General features: G+C 41.8%; 1 protein-coding gene across 1 annotated transcript in view; it reads left to right on the forward strand.

Annotated features, from left to right (window-relative positions):
- The first annotated feature begins 13,990 nt into the window (after positions 1–13,990).
- LOC125447380 (asialoglycoprotein receptor 1-like) overlaps positions 13,991–17,019 on the forward strand; it is a 65,084-nt gene continuing 62,055 nt past the window's right edge. The window contains exons 1-2 of the mRNA XM_059639950.1: positions 13,991–14,208; positions 14,723–14,842. Of these exons, the coding sequence (XP_059495933.1) occupies positions 14,085–14,208; positions 14,723–14,842 (244 nt within the window). The 5' untranslated portion in view covers positions 13,991–14,084. The remainder of the gene's footprint in view (positions 14,209–14,722; positions 14,843–17,019) is intronic.

Raw genomic sequence — 17,019 nt, forward strand, 5'->3', positions numbered from 1 at the left:
GTCTGGGAAATAGTCAATACTGAGGACGACTGCAACAAATTTTAAAAAAAGACATGACTAAAAATGGAAAATAATTGTCAAAAGAAACTTAACAGATAAATGGGAAGTGGAACATTTAGGTGGGTGAATCAGAAGGTCACTGATTACTTGGAAGGTGCAAATTTATAAGGGGAAGAGGAACAGAAAGATTCCAATGTATAAACACAATGACCACTAAATGTTGCACTGTAAGTCAGTAAAACTGTTAAAAAAATGTAATGAAACGTTGTTTTCAGACAAGAGATCTGTGACCAGCAGTGTGCCACAAGGATCAGTGCTGAATCCATAGCCTTATCATCACTTACATAAATTATTTGAATGTGAACATAGCAACTATGGCCTGTAAGTTTGCGATTACACTTAAATTGGTGGTGGGACCTGGACCTGATGGGCCATTGGGCTGAGGATTGGCAGATGGAGTTTAATTTAGATAAACGTGAGGTGCTGCATTTTAGAAAGGCAAATCAGGGCAGGACTTATACATTTAATGATAAGGTCTTGGGGGTGTTGCTGAACAAAGAGACCTTGGAGTGCAGGTACATATTTCCTTTAAATTGGAAACCTAAGTAGACATGTTAGTGAAGAAAGTGAGATAGCAAGAACTGCACATTCTGGGGTCAGAGGTAATACAGTGGAGAGCTGGAGGAACACAGCAGGTCAGACAGTACCGGAGGAACAGGAAAATTGATTTTTGGGTCGGGACTTTTCTTCAGAAATGGGCCTTTCCTGTTCCTCTGATTCTGCCTGGCCTATTGCGCTTCTCCAGCTCCACACTTTGTTGTCGTGAAGATGGTGTTTCTTACACTTACTTTATTGATCAATGCATTGAGCATAGGAGTTGGGAGGTCATGATGCAGCTGTACATAACATTGGTTAGGCCACTTTTGGAATACTGCATAGAATTGTGATATCCTTGCTCTAGGAAAGATGCTGTGAAACTTGAAAGGGTTTAGGAAAGATTTACAAATGTGGTTCCAGGGTTGGAGAGTTTGAGCGTTAGGGAGAGTTTGAATAGGCTGGGGTTATTTTCATTGGAACATCAGAGACTGAGGGGTGACCTCATAGAGTTTTATAAAATCATGACGGGCATGGATCGGGTGAATAGCCAAGGTCTTTTCCCTGTGGCAGGGGAGTCCAGAAGTAGACGGCGCAGGTTTCAGGTGAGAGGGGCAAGATTTAAAAAGCGACCTAATCTGTATAATCTATATAATAAGTGCATAATGTTTGACATCATTCATGATGTCTCAAATTCTGAAGCTATCTACTTCCAAATGCAATATTTTGTTTAGGGCTAATAAGTGATAATAACATTTGCACCACACAAGTGGCATGTAATGTTCATCTCTAACAACAGATAATCTAATCATTGCTCTTCAACATTCAAACAAGTGAATCCCTATCCTTTATCCTGGGAATTACCATTGACTAGAAACTGAACAGGATCAGCTATATAAAAACTGCTGCTACAAGAGCAGTTTGGAAGCTAGGGATTTTGTGGTAAGTAACTCACCTCTTGACTCCTCAAAGTCTGTCCATCATCTATGTTATGGACCACATCAAACCCCTTTAAAGTAAATAAAGAAGGTAACCTAAACTCTAATGTTTCCTGATGTTAAAGACAAGTGCCAGGTGTTGTGTTCCAAATGCAATGTGATTGGTCAAACTGCCAGTCTTGAAGCAAAACACTTTATTCATACACTATAGTTAAAAGACGACAAAAGAAAGAAAAAATTGGAATAACTTTATTCTGCTGGAAAACTTAACAGAATAATAGATTTGTTAACTACCAAAAAGTAATTGTTCCAACATAGTAACATCCCATGAATACACCCTTGGCAAAGACAAATTCAGTATAATTGATTGTCACACATGCAATTCTAGCAGCGGGAAGAGAACCTCAGGTGTTAGCTATAACAGAGAGAGGAAAAGTAGCTTCCATATCCAGCTTCAAATGCCCAGCAGCTACTGCTACTGAAAACCTAAAACCTAAAACCCTGGTTCTGTGAGAGCTCGACTTCACTTATTCAGGCTGCTTCTATTGTTCCAACTTAAAAAAAAACCCAAGGCCTTACAAACTGTTTATGTTATTGGCTCTGAGTGGACTGCTATCCATCTCACTCTCAATCGTTCTCCATAAAAAAACAAACAGGACAAAATCATCTCTCATATCTACAAGCTACAAATCAGCAGTATGATGGAATACTCTCCACTTTCCTGCAGGAATGCATCTCCGTCAACACCCCAGTTTAGGTTTCCTTATTTAGGGTTGGATGGAAAAGCATAAGAGATGGTTCAGTGCAGGTTTATGAGATTGATATTTGGGATAAGAAGAAAATTGATCAGCTGCACTTGTTTCTACTGGAGAGGAGAAGTGTAAGGGGTGACTTGATTGAAGTGTCTAAGTACCTGAATGGTCTTCAGAAAGTGGGTAGAGAAAAGATGTTTCCTCTGGTGGGTCAGTCCAGAATCCATGGGAACTCTTGTAAAATTCGGGTCATCCTTTTAGAACAGTGATTATGGAATGTCTTTTCTCTCAGATGGTTGTGTAGTTTGGGAATTCTCTGCTTCAGAAGCTGAAGGAGGTGGGGTCATTGAATTTTTTAAGGCAGGGGTAGGTAGATTCGCATTAGGTAAGGAGTCAAAGATTATTGGGTAAATGAGTATGAATTTCAGAACACAAACAGATCAGCCAGATTGAATGGAGGACCAGGTTCAGTGGACTGAATGGCCTAATTTGTATGCTTGTAGAAGCTTGACATGGTACAGGCAAAGCAACCTGCTTGATTGACACCCCATCAAAACCCTTCAATATTTTATCCTTCCATGATGGATACAAGATGCTCATCATCTACAAGATACACTGCACCAGTTCACCAAGGCTACTTCGAAAACACTTTCCAAACTGACAGCCTCTACTATCTAGAAGGAGAAGCACGGCAGATACATGGGGACACCACCACCTACAAGTTCCCGTCCAAGGCACTCACTGTTCTGAATGGGAAATATATCATCATTCCTTCACTGTAGCTGCATTGAAATGCTGGATTCCCTAATAACATTGTGGGGGTACATCCAACACACACATTCCAGTGATCCAAGGCAAGATTCATTACTCCTTTCTCAAGGGCAACTAGAGATGAGTTATCAAATTTGGCCCAGCCAGCAACACCCACATCGTGAGACTGAATAAATCAATAAACACTTGACACTCCACCTACCCAGGTTGTCCATTCCTTTCCCTGTAGTTGCATGATTTTGAATGCCAGTGTTTTTAATATTGAGCCATTGAAGTGGAAACATACATAATCTACAGTAGAGAGAAATCCAAAACAGTGGATTTGCAATGACTGGAAAAGCTGCTTAGATTTCATGTTTTTGTTCTTGTTATTCAACCCTACCTACTTTTCAACTTTTGACTGCAGTTATTTCTGTTATTGAATGAAATAAGTTGCAATATGCCTCAGCTCCAATATGTTGCCTTTCTTTGTATTGTGCTGTACAGTTGAATGTAGATAGTGTTTCTTCCACTTGCCTATCTATCTTTGAAAGCGCTGCTCAATATTGCACATTCTGTTTGTAGTCATTTGAAGAAAGATGGGTAAAGGATCTTCCACACTGCTGTTTCAGTTCATAATTTCAGATCTAGGCTACATTTTATGGTATGAAAACACAGGCATCAATGACTCAGTTTTCTGGAATTGGTGAGGCTGGGACAAACTGCTACATTCTGTCCTTGCACTCTGCAATTAATGTTGTTTGTAAAAAGTAATGAATACAGATTCATTCAGCAGGTTAATGTTAATGCTAATGCAACGTTTGGTCCAGATCAAACTTCCTCATCTGCCGTGGACAAGCTCAGTAAGATGCAGGCATGATAATATTCCAAACACTGAGCATTCCAGCAGCATTGAATAGGAACCTAAATGAGTGAACCTTTCAAGATGTGGGGCTGATGATGAAAGGATGCAATGCTGGAAGTTTTGGATGACCATGTTCAGGTCAGATTACTCTAGCAGTGTGCATCAAGTCCCATGTCTGTCATTTGATATGTCAATTAGTGTAGCTGTGTTCTTGCTGTTCATGCTATTCCAGCATGTGTTGTGGCTGCCCAGGCAATAGATCTTGGCTGTTGAAAACATCAATGTCAGGACAAGTGGGGAGTGGGAGTAGATTCCATTTCCCAATACATCTCAGAGGAAGATGAGGGAAGATCTGAGAAGACCCAAAGGCAGTATCAAGGTAGAACTAAAACTGAATCCCTCATCTTGGGTGGTCTCAGTATTGTCAAAACAGCCTGGTCCTGCAACAGCAGGCCTCAGTGATGCACAACCCAATGTCCTCCAGTAAGATTCAGGGGATATGTTCATGCCAGCTCTCCCCCACTTCTGAAACTCAGTAGGTTTAACATCTCACCTGGTTCTCCTGAGTATTATAGGCCACTTTCCCCTGCAAGAGAGTAAACTAAATGTGAGTGATTGTGTAAGCATCAGCTTGGTGTCACTGAAATGGTGAAATAGAGCACTCCTAATTTCTGAAGAAGGATCCAGACCTGAAACGTCAGCTTTCCTGCTCCTCTGATGCTGCTTGGCCTGCTGTGTTCATCCAGCCCTACACCTTGTTATATATGAGTAATGTACCAGATGGTTTGGCTGGGTCAGTAATGGTTTTGTGCTACACTGAACAATATGAGAGTTTGGTGGTTTAGGTACACCTGAGAAGCAGTATGAAAATGTATCCAAGATAGTAGGATCAGCTGATGCTGAAGAATCAGGAACAACAAAGTGTAGAGCTGGATGAACACAGCAGGCCAAGCAACATCAGAGGAGCAGGAAAACTGACATTTCAGGTCTAGACCCTTCTTCAGAAATGAGAGACAGACTGGTCAAGGAGAGGCAGAGTTGGAGCCAGTAAAGGTGAGTGGAGGTTGGGAGTTAGGGAGGGGATAGGTTGGTCCTCTGACACTTCCATCATCTGCAATCCGACCCCACCACCAAAGACATGTTTCCCTCCCCACCCTTATCTGAATTCCGGACGGACCACTTTCTCCATGACTCCCTTGTCTGCTCCACAGTCCCCTCCAACCCCACCACCCCCGGCACTTTTCCCTGCAACCACAGGAAGTGCTAGACTGCCCCTATACCTCCCCTCCTACCCCCATCCCAGGGCCCAAGAAAACCCTCCATATCAAACAGATGTTCACCTGCACATCTGCTAATGTGGTATACTGTATCTGCTGTTCCCGATGTAGCCTCCTCTACATCAAGGAAACCAAGCTGAGGCTTGGACGCCACTTTGTGGAACACCTATGCTCAGTTTGCGACAAACGACTGCACCTCCCGATCGCGAACCTTTTCAACTTCCCCTCCCACTCCTTGGACAACATGTCCATCCTGGACCTCCTGCAGTGCAACAACAATGTCAACTGAAGGTTTTAGGAACAGCATCTCACATTTTGCTTAGGAACCCTGTAACCCAATGGTATCAATGTGGACTTCACAAGCTTCAAATTCTCCCCTCCCCTGACTGCATCTCAAAACCAGCCCAGCTTGTCCCCGCCTCCCTGTCTGCCCTCCTACCTATCCCCTCCTCCCACCTCAAACCTCACCCCCATCTCTTACCTACTAACCTCATCCCACCTCCTTGGCCTGTCCATCCTCCCTGGACCGACCTATCCCCTCCCTAACTCCCCACCTACAGTCACGTTTACTGGCTCCAACTCTTTGACCTGTCTGTCGCCTCATCACCTATCTTTTCCTTTATCCATCTTCTATCCACCTCCCCCTTTCTCCCTATTTATTTCAGAACCCCCCTTCCCCTCCCCCTTTTCTAAAAAAGGGTCTAGACCGGAAACATCAGCTTTCCAGCTCCTCTGATGCTGCTTGGCCTGCTGTGTTCATCCAACTGTACATCTTGTTGTCTCATGAACATGTATCCACTCACTTCAAACATACTCATATGTGTAACAGCATTAGACTCTCTCTTTTAGCTAATGCTGCCATGTCTCCAAGATCAGACTCTGCATTCACTTCCTTACAACGTGCATCCACTACCTGCACAGAGTTCCTTGATAACTTATTGCTCCCCACACAGAAACGTGGCGTCTCACAGGCCTCCAGTTGGGTGACATTTCCCTATAAGTTAGCATTGCTAATCTGGAAACATTTTCCATGACCTGCAGTGGTATTTCCCTGTAGTTGGTATCATTTAACAGCAACTTCCAGTTCATTTTGTGCAGGGCTTTATATGGTTTGAGAAAGCTGTCAGTGGGCAGAAGGCTGCTTTCAGTCTCTTTCTACGCTCCTTTGTTGAGGGTATGGTCTGCTGGCACCACTACAAGGAGGGCAGCAGAGTTGGCTTCATGTAATAATCACTTTAATAAGGCCAGAGCCCTGATCGAATGGGCCGATTTATAGATGTTTGTGAGAAGCTTAAGGAACTTGACTTCTTGCTTCACACATTTTCTCTGGCATACTTTTCTCTGAAAAACCACAACTGCAAATAGTGCCTGACTGATAGGAGATTATTTTAGCATTTCTGCTTTCTTTAGCTAAGTAACAAGTCCTTGAGCTCTGAGTTTAAAATATTTGCTCTGTCAGGTCTTCCTGATTAAAGCACTCTGAGAACAATATTGTGAGGGATGGTAAGGGGGAAGGGAGTTTGGGAGGGCAGGGTGGTAGGAGGGGAGGAGGGTGACCTTTGGGGGCTTAGGTTAGATTGACAGGAAGGGAGATGGTAGTGATTAGGGTTAATACAAATTCTAAGTTTGTCAGTAAGGGCCAATAGATGAATCTTCAGTTCCCTGGGTTGCTGTTCAGTTTTAAGTTGCCGATTTCCATGGGGTCTCAAATTCCTCATTTACATGGTCAATGACTAGTGATGTTTTATTCAATTCTACGAAATCCAATCACTCTGCCACAGATTTAACTTTATTACTCTGCGGGCCTCTGGGTCATCTGTTAGAGCTGAACCATTCTAGAATGTGTCCTCTTGTTCCATGGAATCTGTATCTCTGTTCCATCAAGTGTATATTCCTGTTCCATTTCATGAGCACTGGAGGTTGCAGACTTAATAATATAGAATGGTGATATATATTTTCATTTAGTGACAGATGTCAAATGTATGACGGGAAAGAGAAACCAGCCTGAATTGGGCAGTCAGGAACATAAAAGCCAAATGCTGTGGATGCTGGAAAATCAGAATAAGAACAAAAAAGGTGCAGCAGAGACTCAGCAGATCAGGTAACACCTGATCAGAGACGTTAAACGCTGAAATTCTAACAGACAAGAATTTCAGTGCAGATAGTTCATCAAAGCAACTTTGATTAGATAGCCACTACAGTCAGCTGACAGGGGCAATTTAACCAGTTAAAGAAGTAACAGAATCTTTTCTATTATTAATCACCAAACAATTTTCAACAAATGTAACTAATAGAATAGCCTGGGGTGTACATACCTGTATTTGTGAAACTGTACACTAACGTACTTAGCAGCTGATAACTTAGTGATGATAAGAAAAGTCATTGAAGGAAATTAGCAGAATATGTATACAGATTATACAGAACCAATATTAGTTGTCAGTTTGAACAGTAACTGAACGTGAGGATAGGTCTGTGCCAGATGAAATGAATATTTTACTTAACGATATAGTGAGTGGGGGCATGCAATGTCAAGGTTTTATATTTATAAACTATTAAAGATGCTGACTATTGGACCTACAATTTAGTAAGACAAGGCATTATTGGGATATTCAATAGAATCTTACAGAGACAAGTAAAGCCAAAACCCTAAAAAAGAACTTTCTAAGCATTCAGTATATTTTTCAGGATTCATGGTGGCCAGAAAAATCATGAGTAATTACAAAGTTTGTTCAATTTTGGAGTCCATTTCTGGTGCTACATGGACCAGGCCATGACAAAGATCAGTTTGTTAATAACATGTTCATTGTATTATAAAGGTCGATGATAAATTGATGGAGAATCTTGATTGGTTAAGAAGTTTGAGCTTACAAAATAGCATGGTCTGGGCTGGGGTGGAGAGAAGGTTATGAAGTGTACCATCTCTTCCTTGGTAATATCTATGCCGAGGTGGAGAAGGTAGGCTGTCTGCTGGTAGGCATCAGGCTTTCACCTACAGGAGGTAACAGAAGAGCCTGGTCTGCACCTTTGACCCCAGGAATTACATTGTAATTTAATTTTGTTATTTTCCTTTGAAGTTTTAATTTCTGAAGTAGAATGTTGACCACGAAGCCATTAAATAAAAATGGAGAGAATGGTTAGTAAGTTTGCAGATGACGCCAAAATTGGTGGCACAGTAGTGAAGATTTTCTAAAATTACAAAGGGATCGTGATCAAACAGGTCAATGAGCTAAAAAAATGGCAGATTGAGATCAGTCTGGACAAATGCTAGGTACTGCCTTTTGGTACAACAAACAAGGATAGAACTTATATAATTAACAGTAAGGCCTTAGGCATTGTTGTAGAACAGATGGGCTTAGGGTTTCAGGCACATTAATCTTTGAAATTTGCATCACATACAGACAGGGTGGTTAAAAGGCATTTAGCACACTTGCGTTCATTGCTCAATCCTTTGAGTAACGGAGTTGGGAAGTCATGTTAAGATTGTACAGCACATTGGTGAGGCCCCTTCAGCAGTATTGTGCCCAGTTCTGGTCACCCCGTTATAGGCAGGATATTATTAAGCCAGAGAGGGTACAGAAGAGATTTACCAGGATTTTGCTGGGCATAGAAGCTGAAAGAACTACAGATGCCGTAAATCAGGAACAAAAACAAAGTTGTTGGAAAAGTTCAGCAGGTTTGGCAGCATCTGTGAAGGAGAAAACAAAGTTAACGTTTTCGGTCAGTTTCTGAGGAAGGGTCACTGGAACGGGAACATTAACTCTTTTTTCCTTCACAGATGTTGCCAGAACTGCTGAGTTTTTCCAGCAACTTTGTTTTTGTTGACGCTGTTGTTGAAACATATGGTATTGTGCTCACTGTCATTAAAATGTTTCCCTTGCCACCTCGAACACTTGAGCACTAAGGTCCTGAGGAGTGTTGTGGAACAGAGGAGACGAGGAGTACAAGTACATAGTTCTTTGAAAACAGTGTCACAGGTAGACAGGGTGGTGAAGGTGGCGTTTGGCATGCTGGCCTTCATTGTTTGAGGAACTGACTGTAGGGAGTTGGGACATTTTGATATAGTTAAATAAGTCACTGGTGAGGCAGCACCCAGAGTATTGTGTCCAGTTTTGGCCACCCTGATATAAGAAAGACATAGTTAAACTAGAAAGTGTGCAAAGAAGATTTATGAAGATGTTGCAAGGACTAGCAGGCCTGAGTTATAGGGAGAGGTTGGCTAGGATAGGATTTTATTCCTTGGAAAGTAGGAGAATCAGGGGTGACCTTATTGAGGTGTACAAAATCATGAGGGGCATAGATAGGATGAATGCACAGCGTCTTTTTCCCAGGGATGGAGAATTGAAAACTAGAGAGCATAGGTTTAAGGTGAGAGGGGAAAAATTTAAGGAGAATCTGAGGGGCAACTTCTTCACACAGAGTGGTGTGTAAATGGAATGGGCAGTCAAAGGAAGTGGTTAAGGCAGGTACAATAGCAACATTTAAAACATATTTGGATAGGTACATGGATGGAAGGGCTTAGAGGGATACAGGCCAAATGTGGGCAATAGGAATGAGCTGAGTGGGCACCATGGTCAGCATAGATCATAGAACATAGAACAATACAGTGCAGAACAGGCCCTTCAGCCCTCAATGTTGTGCCAACCTGTGAACTAATCTAAGCCTACACTATCCCGTCATCATCCATATGCTTATCCAAGGACTGTTTAAATGTCCCTAATGTGACTGAGATAATTACATTGGCAGGCAGGGTGTTCCACACCCTTACCACTCTCTGAGTAAAGAACCTGCCTCTGACATCTGTCTTAAATCTATCACCCCTCAATTTGTAGCTATGTCCCCTTGTACAAGCTGAAGTCATCATCCTCGGAAAAAGACTCTCACTGGCCATCCTATCTAATCCTCTGATCATCTTGTATGTCTCCATTAAATCCCCTCTTAATGTCCTTCTCTCCATTGAGAGCAGACCCAAGTCCCTCAGCCTTTCTTCATAGGGCCTGCACTCCAGACCAGGCAACATCCTGGTAAATCTCCTCTGCACCTTTTCCAATGCTTCCACATCCTTCCTGTAATGGGGCGACCAGAACTGCACGCAATTTTCCAAATGAGGCCGCACTAGTGTTTTGTACAGTTGTGGCATGACATCATGGCTCCAGAACTCAATCCCTCTACCAATAAAACCTGACACACCGTAAGCCTTCATAACAGCACTATCAACCTGGGTGGCAACTTTCAGGGATCTATGTACATGGACACCAAGATCCCTCTGCACATCCACACTACCAAGAATCTTTCCACTGACCCAGTATTCTGCTTTCCTATTATTCTTCCCAAAGTGAATCACCTCACATTTATCCGTATCCAACTCCATTTGCCACCTTTCAGCCTAATTCTGCAGTTTATCCAAGTCCCCCTGCAACCTGCAACATTCTTCCACACTGAAGTGCTCATTCACATGTTGAATTGCTCTCTGACTGTGGCTTGTCCTGCTTCATTCTCAAGAATTAGGTGCAGCACTGCACCATCCCTTGCAGGACCATCTACATGTGGACTTCAAAAACTCCCGCGTAAATTTCAAGAAATCTTCCTCCTCTAAATCCTTCATACTATGAATATCCCAATTAATATTGGGATAGTTGAAATCCCCAAACATCACTACCTTATTATATATTATTTTTACACACTTTAATGAATTGACTAAGCCCATCGCCCTACGCTATCCCATGTGCTGTTGACTCCCCATTGATTATTCGGGTGTCAACAGTGCAATCCCAGAAGTGTGACTGCCTCCTCTTTATTCCTAAATTCTACCCACTAAGCCTCATTTGATAACCCTTCCAAGATATCATCCTTCCTTACTGCAGTAACTGACTCCCCTAACTAAGAAGGTGTCACCATATCTACTGCTGCACACGTCCCTGTCCTGCCTGAAGATCCTATACCCTGGAATGTTAAGTTGTCCCTGTCTTGTCCCTCGCTCAATTGCATCTCTGTGATGGCAAGAACCTCACAGTTCCATGTATCAATCCAAGCCCTTAACTCATTTCTGTTACCTCTAATCCTCCCGGCATTGAAGTCGAAACCATTTAGCCTCACATTACTCTCTTTGTGACGCCACATGCTGAACTGTCTCTGACTTGGTTCCATTTCTAAGTTACGCTGTGGCATGACTGAATTAACTCACTGTGTCCCCTGTCCTGCTGAACTACTTTAATCTCTACTCAACAGGTGAGCAAACCTTCTTGCAAGAATATTAAACATAGAAACAGAGAAAATAGCTGCAGGAGTGGGCTATTTGTCTCTTTGAGCCCACACGACCACTCAATATGTTCATGGCTGATAGTTAGTCCCATTTGGAATAAGGTACAGACCATCCCACTTGTAGAGGTCCCACCTTTGCCAGAAATGGCCCTAATGATCCAGGAATCTAAAACCCTTCCTCCTGCACCAACAATCATGCACTCATCTGCTCAATTCTCTTACTTCTGTACTTGCAAGCTCATGGCACCTGGAATAATCTTTGAGATCCTTCTTCTTAATCAATTACTCAGCTCCCAGAACTCTTGATGCGAGATCCTTCAGCTGCACTGTGACCATCTCTCTAAATGTACTAACTATGATTGCCACCGATGGTAACATATAATTTGAATCTTGATAGAGTGGAAGCTTTATCTGTTGACATACTCTACAAGTTAGTGAAAGTGCACTCTCAAAGCAATGCAGAAACTGTTTTCATTCCCCTGGAGCTGAAAGGAATTCAGGAATAATGAAGAATCCTCCCCTCTCAGCTGCTTGACTCTCCTTTTCGCAGGCGAAGGATATGAAAAGTTGCACTCTGAAGAAAATGGCATCAGTATCATCCTTGGCTATATTTACAAGTTGAGGATTGGTAAATGCAATAAATGTCATCAGTTGCTCCCTGAGAAAACCCCTTGGCAAAAAATTCATTGGAGTTGTGAACTTGATAACCACCAAATGAGGTTTATCATCTATACCTTTTGAGGCCAATTCTGCTCCAGCAGATGACAAAGTTCAGAAATGATGTGATGGGATATTATTGCCACCTGCATTGCCTTTCAGACAGTTGAAGAACATTACAGTGAGGCCTATAGATGTAGGATTTCAAATCACACCTCTGCTTCCTTTGTGATCAGAGATAATGGGAACTGCAGATGCTGGAGAATCCAAGATAACAAAGTGTGAAGCTGGATGAACACAGCAGGCCAAGCAAAAAGAAGGTAAAAACCGAAAGAACTGTGGATGCTGTAAATCAGGAACAAAAACAGATGTTGCTCAAAAGCTCAGCAGGCCTGGCAGCATCTGTGAAGAGAAAATCAGAGTTAACGTTTTGGGTCCGGTGACTCCTCCTCAGTACTGATGGAAGCTGGGAAAATGTTGGTTTATATGTAGAAAATAGGGAGGGGTATGGGGTAGAGAGTAATTGATAGGATAAAGCTCAAAAGAGAGAGAAGATCAGTTGGATAGACAAAGGAGTTAATAACGATCTGGCTAGGAGGGTGGTGAGTAGCTGCTAATGGGGACTGTTAAAAAAGGGATGGGGATGGGGTAGGGAGTAAACGATACAACTCTCCCATGTCTTCGCCCCCTACCCCACATCCCAGGCCTTGTTATCACACAGCCTGCCTTTACAGCCTAAACTATTGTTAGTTACTAACAGTCCACATTAACAGCTACTCACCCTCCTAGCCTGATCATTATCAACTCTTTTATCTATTCAACTGATCTTCTCTCTCTTTGGGCTTTATCTTATCAATTACTCCCTATCCCACCCCCTCCCTATTTTCTGCACGTAAACCAACATTCTCCCAGCTACCATCAGTTCTGAGGATGGGTCATTGGATCGGAAACAAACTCTGATTTCCTCTTCACAGATACTGCCAGACCAGCTGAGCTTTTCCAGCAACTTCTTTTTTATTTACAAGATGGTACATAGTGCATACGGTGCAATGTCATGTTTGCTTGAAGCTATAATTTTTTATTGCACATTTCAAGACAAGGAATGGCCCAAGTTGAAGTCAGATGGATGGTGTTACTGAAACTGTGGAGACCTGAATACTGCAGTTGCCCAAGCAGGACCTCCAATTCTTAATGTATTAGTCCACTCCAGAACACTGGTTATCAACCCTCGATCACCGACTATCTGTAATCTCTGGTTCCCCAACATCAGATCACAGATTCTGTAATCTGTTTCCTGACACTCGATCATATGAGAGCTCTAGTTATTGATTCTCAATCACTAACAAACTGAGCTCTGTTTCCTGATGCTTGATTACTGGCAATCCTTCAGTTCTAGTGTCTGACACATTGACAATCTATGCCCCTCAATCTTCAGCACTCGATCTATATTCTCTCTAAACTAAAATCCTTAGTTCCTGGTACCATTCTAGAAAGTATCTTCTGCTGGGCCTTGATTGCCTTGCTAAAGTGTGGAGGTTTGACGGCCGCACAATGAAATGGGAGAAGATACTGAATGGCATAGGTCCGTAAATGCATTGAATTAGGAATGTGCACTCATTGAAAAGATCCTGAAAGGCTGCAGATGAACAGTTTAGATCTGGAGTTCAAAAGTAGAATTTTGCAATAATGTGCGTTCACGTTTATAAAGCCACAAAAAGTGCTATGCTCGCTTTTAGTAAAACAATTATAGAAAGGATATTAATGCCAGGAACAACACAAAACAAATTTAGCATCATCATTAGTGGTTTGAGAGTGGGATATGACTCCACCCATCATAGAAAAACAAGTGCTAAAGTTTCTTGACATTCATCAGACACAATCTACTACTGTAACTTTCAAAGACACTCTGGAAGTGCAGCATGAGGAACTGCATGCCATAAGTCACAAAGTCTCGACTTGCCTCTCAAGACAAGACATTTTTCCAGATAAAGAAATGGAATTAGAAGCTACTTATCAAAATGTCGATGTGATTTATCCGAATCAACCTGCACAAAACAGAAAGATAAGAAAAGCCCAGAATCCAACTGGACAGCACCAACACACTGGCCATGGCAAAGGTTATTCTGTCCTTATTAATATCTACAATTTCTTAACCTTCAGTGGAAATATTAACTCTTCTTCATTGACAAAATTAGCTGTCAGAATGTTCTACTTGAGGAGGATTGATCATTTTTACAACTGAATAATGAAGTAAAATAGTGGCTCCAGAAACGTCTTTATTGCGTTACTATCTCAGACTGAAACCAGTGAGGAATATTTTGAAGATGGTAGGGAAAGGGGGATAGCAATGAGAGGTGCCTAACTTATGATTAGTTTGGCAGTTTGCAGTGTACCTGCTAATAACTCTAATTTATTTCATTGCAATTTCCAGTATATTTGGATCTTTAAGTTTTGTTGACTGATGTTTTTGAATTCGAGGTATGTGTATTGAATAGGTCCAATCTTAGAAAATTTTAGAAATTTTACTGTTGATAAAACTGCTTGGTTCCTTGGACTTTTCCAGCACCAATGATGAAAGGTTTGGAGTCTTTCACAATGGTTCCAGTGATGGCATTCTCTTACTCTTCACAGTACGCAGCTTCCACTTCACAAAGCCTGTCCATGGAAAACGGTTTCCTCCGATCATCTATCTGCTCCAGGCTGTCTCGATTTTGCTGTCTGTGGTGATTTTTATTACGGCAGTTTTACTGTGTAAGTTTTGCAATATTTTCAAGTAAGGGAACTTACTGTGAATTCTTCAATGATAATAAAAATAATTCAGCAATGTGTCTACATTAGCATGAATTCAGGCTAAGTAAGCATGCAGTGCATAAATAGTGTTGTGGTACTATCACTGGACTAGTAATCCAGAACAGCTGGCAATTGCTCTGGGAATGTGATGTATCTTCTGTCTTCCATACAAAGCTATTAATTTTCCACTTTCCAATCCCACCTTTGGCTCTCTATCTTCTGAATCAATTAACAGGTCTAATCCTCATCAAGAAAATTAAATCCTCCCTAAAAATAATAGCAAGGTTCTACACCATAAATATTGGTTCCTCGCCTGTTGATATACAAATCATTTAGATCTCCCAGAATTTGTATCAATATCCAGGATTTTAAAGCCCTTCCTCATACATCATTTCTCCAGCTACATGTTGATCTGCTCATCCAACTATTTTGATACTCACTCATATGTGGCACCACTAGTAATCCAGGGATTACAGCCTTTCAGTTCTATTCATTAATTTGTTTTACAGTTCACTAGAATCTATGCCTAGGATCTTATCCCTCTTTCTATCTATTTCATTGGAGCTGACATGGACCTTGAATTCTGGCTGTTGGAATTCTCCCACGACGCGGTTTATCCAGGAACAGCTTAATGGCATTCTTGACCTTGGCAATAGGGAGGCAACACGTCACCCTCGAGTTACATTTTGCAGTTTCAGATGGACAGCTTGTTTTCTGAACTATGGAATGCTCTATGAGCATTGTTCTCTTTTCAGTATTTCCTATTGTTACTGTGCATGATCAAATGATCCTTTGAATTAAGAATAAAGAACAAAGAACAGTGCAACTCAGTTTCAGGCCCTTCAGCCCACCAATCCTGTGCTGACACATGACTTTCTAAATTAAAAACCTTTTGCCTCCATTTGGACTGTATTTCTCTATTCCCTCCCTATTCATGTATTGGTGAGGATGCCTCTTAAACATTCCTACTGCAGCCTTTTCTACCATCTCCTCTGGTACTTACTGCGGTATGAGTTAAAAAAAAACTTGCCTCTTGCATCTCCTTTAAAACTTTCCCCCTTTCACCTTAAAGGTATGTCCCATCATTACTGACACTTCTATCCTGGGGTAAAGACTCCAACTATCCATTTTCTCCATGCTTCTCATAATTTTGTAAACCTCTATCAAGGCGTGCCTCAGCCTCCAAGGTTCAAGTGAAAACAAACTGAGTTTGTCCAATCTCTCCTCACTGTCATTGAGCTGATGGCACAAATAGAGACAAAAGGGTATGACCTGGTGGGAGTTTCTGAAACGTGGTTACAGAATGATCAACACTAGGCATTAGATGTCAAGGCCCACTCATCATTCCAAAAGGATAGACAAGAATGAGTAGAAGATGGAGAGAGATAATGGGAACTGCAGATGCTGGAGAATCCAAGATAACAAAGTGTGGAGCTGGGTGAACACAGCAGGCCAAGCAGCATCAGAGGAGCACAAAAGCTTTTGTGCTCCTGAGATGCTGCTTGGCCTGCTGTGTTCATCCAGCTCCACACTTTGTTATCCGAGTAGAAGATGGAGTTGCTTTATTGTTTCAAGATGGCATCAAGGCTGTATTGAGAAATGATATTGGCACTAGGAACCTAAATGTTGAATCACTTTAGGTGGAAGTAAAAAGCAAGGGAAGAAACCCCGTGGTAGGTTAATTCACAGGCCCCTGAACAGTACTTCTGTAGAGCCCAGTATAACCCATGAAATAATGAGGGTTTATAAGAAGGGCACAACAATAATTACGGGTGATTTGAACATGTGTAATGACTGAATTATTCAACTTGGTAAGGGTAGCCTCGAAGAAAATTTCATAGAGTATACGAGGGATTGTTTCTTAGAGCAACGTGTCGTGGAGCCAACCAGAGAACTGGCCAGTTTTGATTTGCTACTTTGTAATGAGGAAGGATTGAGAAATGGTTTTGCAGTTAAGATCTTTTTCAAAGGGATGGTCACTACATACTACAGTTTCAAATTCAGATGGAAAGAGTGAAGACAGTGTTGTGCACAAGAGTTTTAGCATTGGCAAAGGTAATTGTACAGGCCGAAGGATGGAGTTTGCCTGAGTGGACTGGGCAAAAATGTTAAAGGGCAGGACAGTTGAAGAACAGTGG

The sequence above is a fragment of the Stegostoma tigrinum genome, chromosome 35 (assembly GCF_030684315.1).
Source record: "Stegostoma tigrinum isolate sSteTig4 chromosome 35, sSteTig4.hap1, whole genome shotgun sequence".
NCBI lineage: Eukaryota > Metazoa > Chordata > Chondrichthyes > Orectolobiformes > Stegostomatidae > Stegostoma > Stegostoma tigrinum.